This window comes from Carassius carassius, chromosome 45, assembly GCF_963082965.1.
Source record: "Carassius carassius chromosome 45, fCarCar2.1, whole genome shotgun sequence".
Classification (NCBI taxonomy): Eukaryota; Metazoa; Chordata; class Actinopteri; order Cypriniformes; family Cyprinidae; genus Carassius; species Carassius carassius.
In genome coordinates, this window is record NC_081799.1 from 150,531 (window position 1) to 169,808 (window position 19,278).

The 19,278-nt window shown below is 44.5% G+C and overlaps 1 protein-coding gene and 1 long non-coding RNA gene across 3 annotated transcripts in view; one reads left to right on the forward strand and one right to left on the reverse strand.

The window, feature by feature from the left end:
• Positions 1-671, reverse strand: part of LOC132127724 (major intrinsically disordered NOTCH2-binding receptor 1-like) — a 53,364-nt gene extending 52,693 nt beyond the window's left edge. Inside the window, exon 1 of the mRNA XM_059539777.1 lies at positions 525-671. Within this exon, the coding sequence (XP_059395760.1) occupies positions 525-671 (147 nt within the window). The remainder of the gene's footprint in view (positions 1-524) is intronic.
• LOC132127725 (uncharacterized) overlaps positions 1-19,278 on the forward strand; it is a 396,454-nt gene that overhangs the window by 51,338 nt on the left and 325,838 nt on the right. The window lies entirely within an intron of this gene.

The following is a 19,278-nucleotide window of genomic DNA, read 5'->3' on the forward strand; positions in this document are numbered from 1 at the left end:
CAATCATAACATTGTGTTACATACTGATTAGTTAACACATCTTCCTTAGTAATTAACATTAGTGAGTTAATGTGTTAATGAAAAATTACCTGTTAGTTCTTCAATAATTCCTTATTAGATATGCAGTAAGTAAGAAACTGTATTCTAAAGTGTAACCAGTTAATTACACAGCCCTGATATGAGCCGAATGAAGACAATATTTAAAACAGCACCTAAAGTCAAAAGAATGTCAACTTTCTTAGTAATAATCAAGGTACTCCTTGACAAATGTAAAAGTTGTGGGTGAAAAAATATATTTAAAAATTTAAAATTGTTGAATAAACAACTGAATCCCAAAGACTTTAAATTCTGCTCCAATACATAGCTGTAAACCATTTTCTCTTTTGATCAAGGAAATGTTTTTCCACAAAGAGAAGCTGAATGAAGGTTTACAACAGGGAAGATGTCTGTCTAGGAACATTCTCTCATCCTCCTTCATTCTGAGGGTTTCTGGAGCAGCTCGAGTCTGTAATAACAGAGTTTACCTGCAAGTACATCTTGTTCTGCCACTGTCTTTGTCCAGACAACACAGCACCAATCTGGAACATCCCATGTGTAGCCGGCAACATTCCCACATCCAGCTGAAGGAATTTCTCTGGATGATTGTTGTTTGGCAGGACAGCTATGTCCATTTTGTGACTTGTGTAAGGTTGAAATGAGCCTTACTGAGTCTGATCTTAGTGTGAGTGTGAATTATTCATGATGTAACTCTATCTGAGCCCATATGATGCCACTGTCCTGCTAGTAAAGGGATAGTCCCACATCTACTGACTGACAGAATGTTATGCAATAACATCAGCATGGATAAACACATTTTCTGGTTTGTTGTGTGGAATAACATAAAAACGTACTATAATTTCAACTAAAATCTACCGTCAGTGTCTTTGTACAATCAAAAAACCTTAGAATTACCATCTTCAAGAGTTACTTTCCTTGTACTTCATTATTATAGTGTCAGATTGAAATTTATTTGTGTTCACTTAATCATTGAGATTCCAATTAAAATTATCAAAATAATAAACATTAAAACAAGTACAGTAAACATGCCTTCCTTGTGTAACTTCTGGATTTGAGGTACATTACAATTTTTTACAGATGCTAGGACACAGTTTTCAATACTTAGGTCACTTTTGCAAAACTCCTCACACAGTGAGCACAACTGAGGATCAATTATCATTGTTTTGGCACAAAATGCATTCAGTGACTACATCTCTCAAATTTCATGAATTCTTTTCTCACTCAGACACAACAACTGCCAAAACTCTTTGTACGTACAGGCCAGTTTATACATGCTTACATACTGTTTTCAAAACTGTTAAACTTATGTTCAAAACAATAACAGAATACAAAACTGAATAAGACAGCAGATTGGCTAAATTTCTACAGTAATATTTTAAAGAAATATATTTTAAATTTTAAAATTAAATGCTATAAAAACAATTATAAATATGACCATCCACATGATAAAATGTCCCTCCTGGACACAATGAATGCTGGATGCCTGGAGATATCAGCAGAAGATTGCCAGGGATGGATCTGACATGCCAGAAGATTCTCTCCTAGCTGTATTGCTCTAGATGACATGAGATGTGATGTGGACGAGAACCTGTGGCCAAATGGAGAAGACTGAGTAGATTATCATTATGATTGTATCTGTAACAGTGAATGGTTGTGGATTCAAATTCTTCTATTTTGGAATTACTCAGTGCAAAAAAAAATAAAAAATAAATAAACTACATAAAATATTGACGAATTCTGAATCATGTCTGATTCCTTCCAGTAACATATATTGCAGTGAACTATAAACCGAGATGTGTCCTTGTTTTACACAAGAAAACATCATATAATGCTACATGTTGTTAGTGTTTTTTAGGTCATTGTTTTGTGGGTGACAAAGTGTGTTTGTCGGCTGTGGACCTTTGCTAGTGTTCTGGAAGAATGAGCTGATCTGAGACCTGAAGAAAGTGTTTTGGTAGTTGTAGTGCATTTTGAATGTGAAATGAACTGCTTTGCCAAGCTGAAAGTTGGTTAGGAGAACTGTGTGAAGAGTTTTGCAAAAGTGACCTAAGTATTGAGAAATGTGTCCTAGCGTCTGTAAAAAACTGTAAAAGGAGAAAATGAATAAACATTACAAACATTTAAAGCTGAGAATGTGCTTTGAATTTATTAATATTATTGTCTGTGCGTGTGTGTTAAATAGAATTACGTGTGTTGTCTATGCTTTAATTTTGTAGAACCTTTCTCAGATGTCTTTGTATTTTGAGAATTCTTTCAGAAAGTGCAGCATTCTTGTTTCAGAGAAACCATCTCTTAGTGGGAGAGCAGACTGGATATGAGGACAATTGCTTGGTGATGTTTACATTTTTTCTTGGAGGAGGAAAATAAAATATTTCTGAATTATTTCTGAAATATTTCAGAAACCATAGTTTGCATCTCGTCTGGCCATACATCAGTGGGATGTGTTGACAATTCGTTTGGTCTGCACTTCACACAGCAGGACATGTGAGGGTTGATGTCTGACAGAAATAAAGTCAGTCTGGTTAGTAATGAGTGAAGCTGGTGATGCTGTTTGTCAAAGTCAAAGTCACCTTTATTTATATAGCGCTTTAAACAAAATACATTGCCTCAAAGCAACTGAACAACATTCATTAGGAAAACAGTGTCAATAATGCAAAAATGATAGTTAAAGGCAGTTCATCATTGGATTCAGTTATGTCATCTCTGTTCAGTTAAATAGTGTCTGTGCATTTATTTGCAATCAAGTCAACGATATCGCTGTAGATGAAGTGTCCCCAACTAAGCAAGCCAGAGGCGACAGCGGCAAGGAACCGAAACTCCATCGGTGACAGAATGGAGAAAAAAACCTTGGGAGAAACCAGGCTCAGTTGGGGGGCCAGTTCTCCTCTGACCAGACGAAACCAGTAGTTCAATTCCAGGCTGCAGCAAAGTCAGATTGTGCAGAAGAATCATCTGTTTCCTGTGGTCTTGTCCTGGTGCTCCTCTGAGACGAGGTCTTTACAGGGGATCTGTATCTGGGGCTCTAGTTGTCCTGGTCTCCACTGTCTTTCAGGGATGTAGAGGTCCTTTCTAGGTGCTGATCCAGCATCTGGTCTGGATACGTACTGGATCCGAGTGACTGCAGTGACCCGAACAATGTTAGGTAGGTTATTCCAGAGTTTGGGCGCCAAATAGGAAAAGGATCTGCCGCCTGCAGTTGATTTTGATATTCTAGGTATTATCAAATTGACTGAATTTTGACGTAGCGGACGTAGAGGATTATAATGTAAAAGGAGCTCATTCAAATACTGAGGTGCTAAACCATTCAGGGCTTTATAAGTAATAAGCAATATTTTAAAATCTATGCGATGCTTGATAGGGAGCCAGTGCAGTGTTGACAGGACCGGGCTAATATGGTCATACTTCCTGGTTCTAGTAAGAACTCTTGCTGCTGCATTTTGGACTAGCTGTAGTTTGTTTACTAAGCGTGCAGAACAACCACCCAATAAAGCATTACAATAATCTAACCTTGAGGTCATAAATGCATGGATTAACATTTCTGCATTTGACATTGAGAGCATAGGCCGTAATTTAGATATATTTTTGAGATGGAAAAATGCAGTTTTACAAATGCTAGAAATGTGGCTTTCTAAGGAAAGATTGCGATCAAATAGCACACCTAGGTTCCTAACTGATGACGAAGAATTGACAGCAAGCAGAGTTTTTAGGTCTTATAATTAACACCTCTGTTTTTTCAGAATTTAGCAGTAAGAAATTACTCATCATCCAGTTTTTTATATCGACTATGCAATCCATTAGTTTTTCAAATTGGTGTGTTTCACCGGGCTGCGAAGAAATATAGAGCTGAGTATCATCAGCATAACAGTGAAAGCTAACACCATGTTTCCTGATGATATCTCCCAAGGGTAACATATAAAGCGTGAAGAGTAGCGGCCCTAGTACTGAGCCTTGAGGTACTCCATACTGCACTTGTGATCGATAGGAAACATCTTCATTCACTGCTACGAACTGATGGCGGTCATATAAGTACGATTTAAACCATGCTAATGCACTTCCACTGATGCCAACAAAGTGTTCAAGTCTATGCAAAAGAATGTTGTGGTCAATTGTGTCAAATGCAGCACTAAGATCCAATAAAACTAATAGAGAGATACACCCACGATCAGATAATAAGAGCAGATCATTTGTAACTCTAAGGAGAGCAGTCTCAGTACTATGATACGGTCTAAATCCTGACTGGAAATCCTCACATATACCATTTTTCTCTAAGAAGGAATATAATTGTGTGGATACCACCTTTTCTAGTATCTTGGACAGAAAAGGGAGATTCGAGATTGGTCTATAATTAACTAGTTCTTTGGGGTCAAGTTGTGGTTTTTTGATGAGAGGCTTAATAACAGCCAGTTTGAAGTTTTTGGGGAAATATCCTAATGACAATGAGGAATTAATAATAGTCAGAAGAGGATCTATGACTTCTGGAAGCACCTCTTTTAGGAGCTTAGATGGTATAGGGTCTAACATACATGTTGTTGGTTTAGATGATTTAACAAGTTTATACAATTCTTCCTCTCCTATAGTAGAGAATGAGTGGAACTGTTCCTCAGGGGGTCTATAGTGCACTGTCTGATGTGATACTGTAGCTGACGGCTGAATGGTTGCAATTTTATCTCTAATAGTATCGATTTTAGAAGTAAAGTAGTTCATAAAGTCATTACTGCTGTGGTGTTGGGAAATGTCAACACTTGTTGAGGCTTTATTTTTCGTTAATTTAGCCACTGTATTGAATAAATACCTGGGGTTATGTTTGTTTTCTTCTAAAAGAGAAGAAAAGTGTCAGGACCCGGTCTCAAACTCGGGTCTCCGGTGTGAGAAACAAACTCACTTAGCAAAGTCTCTTAGCAAACTGAGCCACTAATTGTTGGCAGAACCCAGAAGATGAGGCAGACACAGCAGTACTTGAGCTGGTGTTTTAATAACAATGAAAAAGTAAAGTCCTTCAGGCAAAAATATAAATCCACAATGGTCAAAAGTAATTCCAAAAAAAAGGTAATCCACTCAGAAAAAAGGTATATTCACAAAGTAGTAGGTACAGCAAAAAGTCTCAAAAGATAATCCAAAAAACAAGTTCAAAAAATAGCGTACCAAAACAGAGAATCCAACTGGAGCATCAAAGGTTCACAGCTTCGCTTAGGCTGGGTGTTAACATTCAAACACAGAGCAAAGAACTAAGGCAAACTAAGGGTTTATATGTATGCAAAGGAAACAAGGCACAGGTGCAAATGATAACGAGAAACAGAAAAAAACAAAAGGGTCTGACAAAAAAAAAACACAATGGGGGCCTCTAGTGGCAAAAAACTGGAATATCCGGACCAAATGCTGACAGAATCCCCCCTCTAGGAACGGCTCCTGACGTTCCTACCAGCTTTCTCTGGGTGGAGGGCCCTGAACTGTCGAATGAGCTCAGGGTCCAGTATGTCTTTGGCAGGAACCCAGGAGCGCTCCTCAGGACCGTAGCCTTCCCAGTCCACCAGATACTGCCAGGACCGCTGCACCCGGCGGGAGTCCAGTATCCGGTGGACGGTATAAGCCGGCTGGCCTCCGATGACACAGGGCGGAGGGGGAGGTCTGCCTGCCGGGACAAGGGGAGAAAAAACAACAGGTTTTAATAAGGAGATGTGAAACGTGGGATTAATCTTAAGGGATCTAGGTAAGTGCAGACGATATGTAACTGGGTTTACTCTCCTGGCAACCTTAAAGGGACCGATGTATTTCTGGGACAGCTTGCGTGACTCCACCCGTAGAGGTAAGTTTCTTGTGGAGAGCCAGACTCTCTGGCCGGGGCGCAAGTTGGGGCCAGGACGGCGACGTCTGTTGGCTTGTTGTTGATACCGCTGTGAGGCACGCAGCAGATTGAGACGGCTCTTCCTCCACACAAGCCGACAGCGTCTGATGAACTTCCGGGCTGAAGGCACTCCGACTTCTGTTTCTTGGTCAGGAAACAATGGAGGGGCATAGCCAAACTGACTCTCGTGCGGAGACATACCCGTGGAGGAGGAGCGCAAGGTGTTGTGCGCATACTCAGCCCAAACAATGAAGGACGACCATGTGGATGGATTGTTGGAAGCCATACACCTGAGGGCAGTTTCAAGCTCTTGATTCATCCTCTCGGTTTGGCCGTTGGACTCTGGGTGGTACCCTGAAGATAGACTGGCAGTGGCCCCTATGAGCTGGCAGAAGGCCCTCCAAAACCTTGAAGCAAACTGAGGGCCTCTATCGGAAACTATATCTTGAGGAATGCCGAAGACTCGGAACACGTGGTTAATAACCAGCTCAGCTGTTTCCTTAGCAGAAGGCAGCTTGGTCAAGGGGACAAACCTGGCCGCCTTAGAAAACCTGTCGATGATGACTAGGATAGTAGTATTGCCATGTGATGGAAGAAGGCCTGTAATAAAGTCCAACGAGATATGTGACCAGGGTCGATGAGGAATCGATAAAGGATGAAGGAGTCCCTGAGGACGGTGGTGAGAAGACTTGCTCTGACAGCACACGGGACAGGCCTTGACAAATGTGGCAACGTCTTCTTTTATGGTGGACCACCAGAACTTTCGCTGGATAAACTCCAGGGTCCGACCTACACCCGGATGACAGGTGAGACGAGAGGAGTGTCCCCATAGAAGGACTTGGGACCTCACTGCTTTGGGGACAAACAACCGATTGGCAGGACCTCCTTTCGGATCTGGTTCAGTAGCTTGAGCTCGCCTCACGGTGTCCTCAACTTGCCATGAGATCGGAGCCACAACTTTAGAGGTAGGAAGGACAGGCATGTCAGTATCTTCTCGAACGGCAGGTGCATGGACTCGGGACAAGGCATCAGGTTTGAGATTCTTCGACCCGGGCCGATAGGTGAGGATGAACTGAAATCGATTAAAGAAAAGAGACCATCGAGCTTGTCTGGAGTTCAACCGCTTAGCCTGTTGGATATACTCCAAATTTTTGTGATCTGTAAGTACTTGAAACGGTTGAGAAGCCCCCTCGAGCCAGTGCCTCCACTCCTCCAATGCCATCTGGGACAGGACAGCTCCAACACCAACCTCCGAGGCATCTACCTCTACTACAAAAGGTTCATCAGCTGTAGGTAGCGTCAGGATGGGAGCAGAGAGGATGCGCTGCTTGAGTCCTTGAAAGGCAGTCTCAGCTTCTTTACCCCACAGAAACCTTGTGTTGCCACCCTTGGTTAAAGCTGAGAGAGGAGCTGCCACTGAGCTGAAGTTCTTGATGAACTTGCGATAAAAGTTTGTGAATCCTAGGAAACGCTGAACTTCCTTAATGGACTTAGGGGTGGGCCATTCCGCTACTGCTTCTACCTTCCTGGAGTCCATTTGGATACGACCGGGTTCCACTACAAATCCCAGGAATTGTACTCTGGAGGAATGGAATTCACGTTTTTCCGGCTTTACGTACAAATGGCTGTCAAGGAGGCGTTTGAGAACTTGTCTGACATGTTTAGTGTGTTCTTGAAGGGAGCGCGAAAAGATGAGGATATCATCCAAGTAGACGAACACAAAGATGTTAAGCATATCCCTGAGTACATCATTAATGAGTGCTTGGAACACCGCCGGGGAGTTGGTCAGGCCGAAGGGCATCACCAAGTACTCATAGTGACCAGTGGGCGTGTTGAAAGCAGTCTTCCACTCATCACCGTGTCTGATCCGCACAAGATGGTATGCGTTCCGCAGATCAAGCTTAGTGAAGACGCTTGCTTCCTGGATTAGCTCAAACGCTGTGGCCATAAGGGGTAGGGGGTAGCGGTTGCGGACAGTTATGGCATTGAGCCCCCGGTAGTCAATGCATGGACGTAATCCACCATCTTTCTTGGCAACAAAGAAAAAACCTGCTCCCGCAGGCGAGGTGGATGGACGAATGAGGCCTGCTGCCAGTGCATCCTTGATGTAGGTATCCATTGCCGCTCGTTCGGGAGGAGATAGGGAAAAAATCCGACCTCTGGGGGGGCAGGTGCCCGGAAGCAGGTCGATAGGGCAATCGTAAGGTCTATGAGGTGGTAGCATGGTGGCCTTCTGTTTGCTAAATACTGACTTGAGGTCATGGTAACACTCTGGAACTCGGGATAAGTCAATGGATTCTAGGGACTCGGGAGGGGAACTTGGGGAACTCGGGAAGATGCAAGTGGCTTGGCACGTAGGACCCCACCGGGTGACAGTGCCCACAGACCAGTCGATGTGAGGGTTATGGCTGTGCAGCCAGGGATAGCCAAGGACAAGAGGGAACTCGGAACAGGGGATAAGATGAAAGTTTATCACTTCCTGGTGTTGGGAAACTGAAAGTCTCAAGGGAGCAGTGACTCGAGTGACAATTCCAGATCCCAGAGGGCTTCCATCCAACGTAGTAACCCTCATGGGATCCATGAGAGGTTCAGAAGGAACGCCATTTTGCTTTGCCCAGATACCATCCATGAAGTTTCCTGCAGCTCCTGAGTCTACCAAGGCTTGAAGGGGTAGGTCATGGTTGTTCCAGGAAAGGGTGACTGGAATGAGCAAGCGGGAGTTGGACGGATGGGAGGAGGTTATGTTTCCCGTTTCAGTCCCCCCTGGCCTGCACGGGACAGTGCGTTTCCCTGTGGCCCGGTTTGCCGCAATAAAGACAGCATCGCTCCTTCATCCGGCGCTCTCTTTCAGCCTGGGAGATGTGTCCGATCTGCATGGGTTCTGGAGGGGCTAGAGGGGATAAAGATAGGGACTCGGAACTGGGACTGATAGGAGCTAGGGCGAGAGGTCTACGGTTAAGTTCACTTTCTCTCAGACGTTGATCTATACGTGAGGCCAACTTGATCAAGGACTCAAGATTGTCTGGTGGTTCCCGAGTGGCCAGTTCGTCTTGGATGGCGTCGGAGAGACCCTTCAGAAAGCACACCGTGAGGGCCTCATCGTTCCAGCCACTTTATTGCTGCCACCGTGCGGAACTGGATGGCATAGTCTGTCACGCTGCGCCGACCTTGGCGAAGAGTCAGGAGCTGTTTGGCTGAGTCAGGACCACTGGTAGGACCTTGGAACACTTGCTTGAATTCCTCAGTAAAGGCAGAGTAGCTGGTACAGCAGGGACTTTGGGCATCCCACACAGCAGTAGCCCAGGCCAGGGCCTTATCTGACAGCAGGGTGATGATGTATGCGATCTTGGACCGATCGGTGGGAAATGACGAGGGATGCAGCTCAAAGGAGAGAGAACATTGGGTAAAGAAACCCTTACAGGCACTCGGATCACCTGAGAACCGTTGGGGAGGCGGAAGACGAGGTTCAGTCAGAGGGTTAACTGCCACGGGTACTTGAATATTAGGTACTGGAGCAGAAGCAGTTGCCGGTGGAAGTCGATCAGATATCTGCTTTATGGAAGTCAGCATCTCCGAAAGAAGTTGAGAGTGTCTTACCAGCAAGGCCTCTTGCTGAACCAAAGCGGCTTCATGACGTTGAACAGTCCCCTCGTGTTGTGACAGTGTGGCCAAAAGCTCCTGAGTACTGGGCGCCTCTGGGTTCATGTTGGCTCTGTGTTTCTGTCAGGACCCGGTCTCGAACTCGGGTCTCCGGTGTGAGAAACTGTCTCTTAGCAAACTGAGCCACTAATTGTTGGCAGAACCCAGAAGATGAGGCAGACACAGCAGTACTTGAGCTGGTGTTTTAATAACAATAAAAAGTAAAGTCCTTCAGGCAAAAATATAAATCCACAATGGTCAAAAGTAATTCCAAAAAAAAGGTAATCCACTCAGAAAAAAGGTATATTCACAAAGTAGTAGGTACAGCAAAAAGTCTCAAAAGATAATCCAAAAAACAAGTACAAAAAATAGCGTACCAAAACAGAGAATCCAACTGGAGCATCAAAGGTTCACAGCTTCGCTTAGGCTGGGTGTTAACATTCAAACACAGAGCAAAGAACTAAGGCAAACTAAGGGTTTATATATATGCAAAGGAAACAAGGCACAGGTGCAAATGATAACGAGAAACAGAAAAAAACAAAAGGGTCTGACAAAAAAAAACACAATGGGGGCCTCTAGTGGCAAAAAACTGGAATATCCGGACCAAATGCTGACAAAAAGTAATCGGATCTAGCAGTTTTTAATGCTTTTCTGTAGGATATGCTACTTTCCCGCCAAGCAATACGAAATACCTCTAGTTTTGTTTTCCTCCAGCTGCGGTCCATTTTTCGGGCTGCTCTCTTTAGGGTGTGAGTATGCTCATTATACCATGGTGTCAAACTGTTTTCCTTAACCTTCCTTAAGCGTAAAGGAGCAACTTTATTTAAAGTGCTAGAAAAGAGAGAGTCCATAGTTTCTGTTACATCATCAAGTTGTTCTGAGGTTTTGGATATGCTAAGGAATTTGGATACATCAGGAAGATAACTTAAAAAGCAGTCTTTTGTGTTAGAAGTGATGGTTCTTCCATACTTGTAACAAGAAGTAGAATTTACAATTTTGGCTATATGAATTTTGCAAAGAACTAAATAATGATCTGAGATATCATCACTTGGCTGAATAATTTCAACACCATCAACATCAATTCCATGTGACAGTATTAAATCTAGAGTATGATTTCGACAATGAGTAGGTCCTGAAACGTGTTGTCTAACACCAATAGAGTTCAGAATGTCTATAAAAGCTGATCCCAATGCATCGTTTTCATTATCAACATGGATATTAAAATCACCAACTATTAAAACTTTATCTGCAGCCAGAACTAACTCGGATGTAAAATCACCAAACTCTTTAATAAAGTCAATGTCAATGTCACCTTTATTTATATAGCGCTTTAAACAAAATACATTGCGTCAAAGCAACTGAACAACATTCATTAGGAAAACAGTGTCAATAATGCAAAAATGATAGTTAAAGGCAGTTCATCATTGGATTCAGTTATGTCATCTCTGTTCAGTTAAATAGTGTCTGTGCATTTTTTTGCAAACAAGTCAACGATATCGCTGTATATGAAGTGTCCCCAACTAAGCAAGCCAGAGGCGACAGCGGCAAGGAACCGAAACTCCATCGGTGACAGAATGGAGAAAAAAACCTTGGGAGAAACCAGGCTCAGTTGGGGGGACAGTTCTCCTCTGACCAGACGAAACCAGTAGTTCAATTCCAAGCTGCAGCAAAGTCAGATTGTGCAGAAGAATCATCTGTTTCCTGTGGTCTTGTCCTGGTGCTCCTCTGAGACAAGGTCTTTACAGGGGATCTGTATCTGGGGCTCTAGTTGTCCTGGTCTCCGCTGTCTTTCAGGGATGTAGAGGTCCTTTCTAGGTGCTGATCAACCATCTGGTCTGGATACGTACTGGATCCGGGTGACTGCAGTGACCCTCTGATCTGGACACAGACTGGATCTGGTGGCCACAGTGACCTCGGAACAAGAGAGAAACAGACAAATATTAGCGTAGATGCCATTCTTCTCATGATGTAGCAAGTACATAGGTTGTTATGGGAAGTGTTTCCGGTTCCGGTTTACCTAATTAATGCAGCCTAAAAATCCTTTAACGGATTTGGATAATAAAAGCATATTAGTATGTTATGTGTATGCCAGGTTAAAAAGATGGGTCTTTAATCTAGATTTAAACTGCAAGAGTGTGTCTGCCTCCCGAACAATGTTATTTAGGTTATTCCAGAGTTTGGGCGCCAAATAGGAAAAGGATCTGCCGCCTGCAGTTGATTTTGATATTCTAGGTATTATCAAATTGCCTGAGTTTTGAGAACGTAGCGGACGTAGAGGATTATAATGTAAAAGGAGCTCATTCAAATACTGAGGTGCTAAACCATTCAGGGCTTTATAAGTAATAAGCAATATTTTAAAATCTATGCGATGCTTGATAGGGAGCCAGTGCAGTGTTGACAGGACCGGGCTAATATGGTCATTCTTCCTGGTTCTAGTAAGAACTCTTGCTGCTGCATTTTGGACTAGCTGTAGTTTGTTTACTAAGTGTGCAGAACAACCACCCAATAAAGCATTACAATAATCTAACCTTGAGGTCATAAATGCATGGATTAACATTTCTGCATTTGACATTGAGAGCATAGGCCGTAATTTAGATATATTTTTGAGATGGAAAAATGCAGTTTTACAAATGCTAGAAACGTGGCTTTCTAAGGAAAGATTGCGATCAAATAGCACACCTAGATTCCTAACTGATGACAAAGAATTGACAGAGCAACCATCAAGTCATAGACAGTGTTCTAGGTTATTACAAGCAGAGTTTTTAGGTCCTATAATTAACACCTCTGTTTTTTCAGAATTTAGCAGTAAGAAATTACTCGTCATCCAGTTTTTTATATCGACTATGCAATCCATTAGTTTTTCAAATTGGTGTGTTTCACCGGGCTGCGAAGAAATATAGAGCTGAGTATCATCAGCATAACAGTGAAAGCTAACACCATGTTTCCTGATGATATCTCCCAAGGGTAACATATAAAGCGTGAAGAGTAGCGGCCCTAGTACTGAGCCTTGAGGTACTCCATACTGCACTTGTGATCGATAGGATACATCTTCATTCACTGCTACGAACTGATGGCGGTCATATAAGTACGATTTAAACCATGCTAATGCACTTCCACTGATGCCAACAAAGTATTCAAGTCTATGCAAAAGAATGTTGTGGTCAATTGTGTCAAATGCAGCACTAAGATCCAATAAAACTAATAGAGAGATACACCCACGATCAGATGATAAGAGCAGATCATTTGTAACTCTAAGAAGAGCAGTCTCAGTACTATGATACGGTCTAAATCCTGACTGGAAATCCTCACATATACCATTTTTCTCTAAGAAGGAATATAATTGTGTGGATACCACCTTTTCTAGTATCTTGGACAGAAAAGGGAGATTCGAGATTGGTCTATAATTAACTAGTTCTTTGGGGTCAAGTTGTGGTTTTTTGATGAGAGGCTTAATAACAGCCAGTTTGAAGGTTTTGAGGACATGTCCTAATGACAATGAGGAATTAATAATAGTCAGAAGAGGATCTATGACTTCTGGAAGCACCTCTTTCAGGAGCTTAGATGGTATAGGGTCTAACATACATATTGTTGGTTTAGATGATTTAACAAGTTTATACAATTCTTCCTCTCCTATGGTAGAGAATGAGTGGAACTGTTCCTCAGGGGGTCTATAGTGCTCTGTCTGATGTGATACTGTAGCTGACGGCTGAATGGTTGCAATTTTATCTCTAATAGTATCGATTTTTAGAAGTAAAGTAGTTCATAAAGTCATTACTGCTGTGGTGTTGGGAAATGTCAACACTTGTTGAGGCTTTATTTTTCGTTAATTTAGCCACTGTATTGAATAAATACCTGGGGTTATGTTTGTTTTCTTCTAAAAGAGAAGAAAAGTAATCGGATCTAGCAGTTTTTAATGCTTTTCTGTGGGATATGTTACTTTCCCGCCAAGCAATACGAAATACCTCTAGTTTTGTTTTCCTCCAGCTGCGCTCCATTTTTCGGGCTGCTCTCTTTAGGGTGCGAGTATGCTCATTATACCATGGTGTCAAACTGTTTTCCTTAACCTTCCTTAAGCGTAAAGGAGCAACTTTATTTAAAGTGCTAGAAAAGAGAGAGTCCATAGTTTCTGTTACATCATCAAGTTGTTCTGAGGTTTTGGATATGCTAAGGAATTTGGATACATCAGGAAGCTAACTTAAAAAGCAGTCTTTTGTGTTAGAAGTGATGGTTCTTCCATACTTGTAACAAGAAGTAGAATTTACAATTTTGGCTATATGAATTTTGCAAAGAACTAAATAATGATCTGAGATATCATCACATGCCTGGTAGTTTCTAGTATGACTAGTAATAGCTTGATTAACTAGTTCAGGTGTGTCTAATTGAGGTTGGAGATAAACTTTTCAGGACTCTGGCCCTCCAGGACAGAGTACGGGCACCCCGGGGATAATTGCTATGTAGCTTACTAACAGCATTTCTCCTAAGGCCAATCCCTATTCTACTTACTAAATAAATGGAGCTGTCCCCATTTATGCCATAATTTACGCATTTACACTCTATTACATATAGAATTGTTAACTTCTGGATAATTACATCAAGTACTTTGCTTAACTCCATTAATGAGAGTCTTATATTTTCTACTGCACTTTGGTACTGTCAGGGATTGAAGACAGGAAGCAAAATGCAAGTAACAGTTTATTGACAGAATGAAATGAGACAGGCTTCAGCTGACTGTGGGTGGGGCAGGGACCTCGATGACACCACAGGACAGGTGAGATGGTGAGTTGGGTGCACTGGTGAAGGATGATGAAAGGTCCAGGTGATGACGAAGTAATCCACAGTAAAACTGTAACGTATGACAGAGACAGGATGTAAACGCAAGGCGTATTTATTGACAAACAGCACAAGGGTCAGATCAATGAGCAAGATCACAGGAGACACAGGTGGGCGGACACAAGGCTGATGGACAGATGACGCAGGGACTTCGGTGGACAACAGGTGGTGGTGCTCGGTCCAGTGATGATCCCTTGAATCCCGGTGAGTGAGTGATCCTCGTGACGATGCTAGGTATATCCAGTGCTGAGTGACGATCCAGGAACGAACGACGAAGAAAGGAAGACTAGGCAGGAACTAAGGACACAGGAACAGGCACGGTAGCACACAACAGAAACAACGATCTGACAACATGAAACACAAGCTACTGAACTTATATAGGAACAAACAATTGAAACCAGCTGGCGCTGCTGATCATCGCTGATCAGTGACCACGCCCACAGACACACACACAACAGCACGCTAGACGAAAGAGAGAGAGTGAATTCATGAACCGTGACAGTACCCCCTCCCCTAAGAACGCCTCCTGGCGTTCCCTGGCGGACTTACCTGACGATTGTAATCATCGATCAGAGAGTGATCCAGAATGTCTCTAGCGGGAACCCAACTTCTCTCCTCCGGACCGTAACCCTCCCAGTCCAACAGGTACTGAAATCCGCGTCCCCTCCTTCTCGAGTCCAGAATATGACTAACCAAATAAGTAGGTTCCCCATCTATGAGACGCGGCGGGGGGGGACCGGGACAGGCGGATTAATAGGTGCCCAAAACACGGGTTTGATTTTAGATACATGGAAGGCGGGGTGAATTCTCCTGTACGTAGGAGGAAGTTTGAGGCGGACTGTCACCGGACTTATGATCTTGGTGACAGGAAACAATAAATTTTTGTCAATAAATTTTGGGGCAGGCTTATTAGAGACGGAGCGCAGAGGAATATTCTTAGTAGAAAGCCACACTTTTTGACCAACGACGTATACGGGAGGCTTTGACCGGTGGCGATCGGCCTTGGCCTTGGTCTTGGAGGAGAGTCTCACGGGCTCTAGTCCAAGTGTGGTGACACCTCTGGACGAAGGCGTGAGCGGAGGGGACCGCGACTTCGGATTCCGTACTGGCAAAAACTGGTGGCTGGTAACCTAAACTACACTCAAACGGAGTAAGGCCCGTAGCTGACACTGGTAACGAGTTATGGGTGTACTCCACCATAGAAAGTTGGGGACATACAGCTAAGATTCTTGGGAACCAAACATCGCAATACTCTCTCCAGATCTTGGTTGGCTCTCTCAGATTGACCATTGCTTTGGGGATGAAACCCCGAAGAGAGACTAACCATTGCCCCCAATAATCTACAAAACTCTTGCCAAAATTTGGACACAAATTGGGGACCCCTGTCGGAGACCACGTCCATCGGGAGGCCATGTAAACGAAAGACGTGATCTATGACAGCAACCACTGTCTCCCTGGCTGAAGGTAATTTGGGCAAGGCGATAAAATGAGCCGCCTTCGAGAACCGATCCATGACCGTCAAAACGACAGTCTTGCCCTGGGAGGGCGGGAGGGACCAAATCTAGCGCGATGTGGGACCAGGGTCTCGAAGGGACTGACAGCGGTTGTAGTAACCCATCAGGGGGTCGGTTGGAAGTCTTACCAGTGGCACAAACAGAGCAAGCCAAAACAAAACTACGGATATCACGAGCCATCAACGGCCACCAGAATCGATGCTTAACCAAAAAACTGGTACGATTAACTCCTGGATGACAAGCTATACTGGAGCAATGACCCCACTGAATGACTTCAGACCGATACTCCTCAGGCACAAATTACCGGTTCGGTGGGCAATCGGGCGGAGGCGTTCCCCCCTCTAAGGCCCACCGAGCCTGCCTAGAGTTGAGTCTTTTAGCAGTTCTAATGTATTCTAGGTTCTTGTGATCGGTCCAAACGATAAAAGGTACCCCTGATCCTTCTAACCAGTGCCGCCATTCCTCCAGTGCTAACTTGACTGCCAACAACTCTCGGTTACCAATGTCATAATTACGTTCGGCAGGTGATAAACGATGAGAAAAAATGCGCAAGGGTGAACCTTATCGTCTGTGGCAGAACGTTGAGAAAGAACTGCTCCTACCCCCACCTCTGACGCGTCGACCTCCACCATGAACTGCCGTGATGGATCAGGGGCAACGATGATGGGAGCCGAAACGAAGCGGCTCTTGAGTTTGGCAAATACAGCTTCCGCTGTATCGGACCACCTGAACGTCGTTCTGGGGGAGGTCAAGGCGGTCAGAGGAGCGACTAGTTGGCTGAAGTTACGAATAAAACGTCAATAAAAATTGGCGAATCCCAGAAACCTCTGTAGGGCCTTACGGGAATCTGGACTTGGCCTATCTATCACAGCCTTAATCTTGTCAGGATCCATACGCAGACCCTCAGACGAGACGATGTACCCTAAAAAGGGGACGGACTGTGCATGAAAAATGCATTTCTCCGCCTTGACAAAAAGCCCATTCTCTAGCAACCTCTGAAGCACTCGTCTGACGTGCTGAACGTGTTCCTGGAGAGAAGAGGAAAAGATCAATATGTCATCCAGGTAAACATATATGAATTGATCAACCATATCTCTCAACACGTCATTGACGAGTGCTTGGAAGACCGCGGGCGAGTTGGAGAGCCCGAAGGGCATAACCAAGTATTCAAAGTGCCCTCCGGGGGTATTAAATGCGGTCTTCCATTCATCTCCCTTCCTTATGCGAACCAAATGATAAGCGTTACGTAAATCCAATTTTGTGAAGATGGATGCTCCCTGCAACCGTTCGAAAGCTGAAGACATCAACGGCAAAGGATAAGTATTCTTTTTCCCGTGATGTTGTTCAACCCTCGATAATCAATGCACGGTCGCAGAGACCCATCCTTCTTCCCCACAAAAAAGAACCCCGCCCCCGCTGGAGATGAGGAAGGTCTAATGAATTTGAATGCTAGAGAATCAGAAATATATTTTTCCATAGCCTCCCTCTCTGGAACAGAAAGTGAATATAACTTGCCCTTGGGCGGAGACCCACCTGGTACTAAGTCTATGGCACAGTCATAGGGACGATGTGGAGGAAGAGAAGCAGCACGAGACTTACTGAACACTTCTCTCAGGTCCTGGTACTCTTTGGGCACGTTAGATAAATTCACCACCTCCTCCTGGAAAACAGACACAGGTACAGACGAACACGCAGACACCAGACATGACTCATGACACTTATTACTCCACATAGAAATAGTATTGTGCCCCCAATCGACTCTGGGATTGTGTTGTGTGAACCAAGGATGACCAAGTACGATGGGTGCCAGAGGTGAGTTTTTGAGGAGGAATGTTATTGTCTCAGTGTGGATGCCAGACGTGATGAGAGTGATGGGTTCAGTGGCATGTGTAATGTTAGAAAGCTGTTGTCCATTGAGAGCATTGACAGCGATCTTGTACGTGAGGGGGGTGGTAGAAATGTGGAGGTGGTGAGCCAGTTCTATATCCATAAAATTACCTTCTGCCCCTGAATCCAATAAAGCCTGGGTGTCGTGAGTGTTGGTTGCCCACCTTAGTCTAACCGGAAGGAGAGTAGATGATGATGGTGAGGATGAGGTCTTCTCGGTGGAGATCCCGCCCGATAGTAGCCTCATAGTTACTACCAGGCTTGGTCTTTTAACGGGCATGCGTGGATGAAGTGGCCCGCCCTCCCGCAGTAAAGGCACAGTCCGTGGGATCTCCGCCGTTCCTTCTCCTCCCGGGAAAGCCGAGCTCTACCCACCTGCATGGGTTCCGGATCGTAAGAGGGACTGACCGTATCCAGGAATTCTGAGCGTCGGGTCTTCATGCCGCGAACTGGATGATCTTGTTGGAAATGGCCCATTCTGTTCAGCCGAGCATCTACTCGAAGTGCTAATTCGATAAGTCCATTGAGACTAGTGGGAAGGTCCAGCATGTAAATTTCCCTCTGAATACGGTCAGCCAACCCATGCAGGAATCTGTCCCACTGCACCTCCTCGTTCCATCGGCACTCTGCAGCCAGTGTGCGGAACTGGATGGAATATTCCGACACCGAACCATGACCTTGGCAAAGATCGGCGAGTAGTCTGGCCGCCTCCCTACCCGAACATCGGGTCAGAAAAGCTCTGCAAAACTCTGGTTCACCTGAATAACCTTTGGGTGTCGGTAGTCTCGGTTCGCGCTGCGGCTGCGGCTCTGGAAGAGGGGGTGGAGTCGGCGGTGTGGGTGGCGCAGTGGAGACTCGTAGCTGTTGTATCTGCTGGGTGAGCTCGGACACCTGGGTCACAAGCGCTTGGACCGCCCTCCCTGTGAGTGAGATGTTCTCCTCCTGGGTGTCCATTCTAGCGATACTTCGAGCCGCAAACTCATCCCACGTGGAAGCGCCTGCTACATCCATAATGGTCAGATTGTTCTGTTACGTATGACAGAGACAGGATGTAAACGCAAGGCGTATTTATTGACAAACAGCACAAGGGTCAGATCAATGAGCAAGATCACAGGAGACACAGGCGGGCGGACACAAGGCTGATGGACAGATGACGCAGGGACTTCGGTGGACAACAGGTGGTGGTGCTCGGTCCAGTGATGATCCCTTGAATCCCGGTGAGTGAGTGATCCTCGTGATGATGCTAGGTATATCCAGTGCTGAGTGACGATCCAGGAACGACAACGAAGACAGGAAGATTAGGCAGGAACTAAGGACACAGGAACAGGCACGGGAGCACACCGGGGAGAAACAACGATCTGACAACATGAAACACAAGTTACTGAACTTATATAGGAACAAACAATTGAAACCAGCTGGCGCTGCTGATCATCGCTGATCAGTGACCACGCCCACAGACACACACACAACAGCACGCTAGACGAAAGAGAGAGAGTGAATTCATGAACC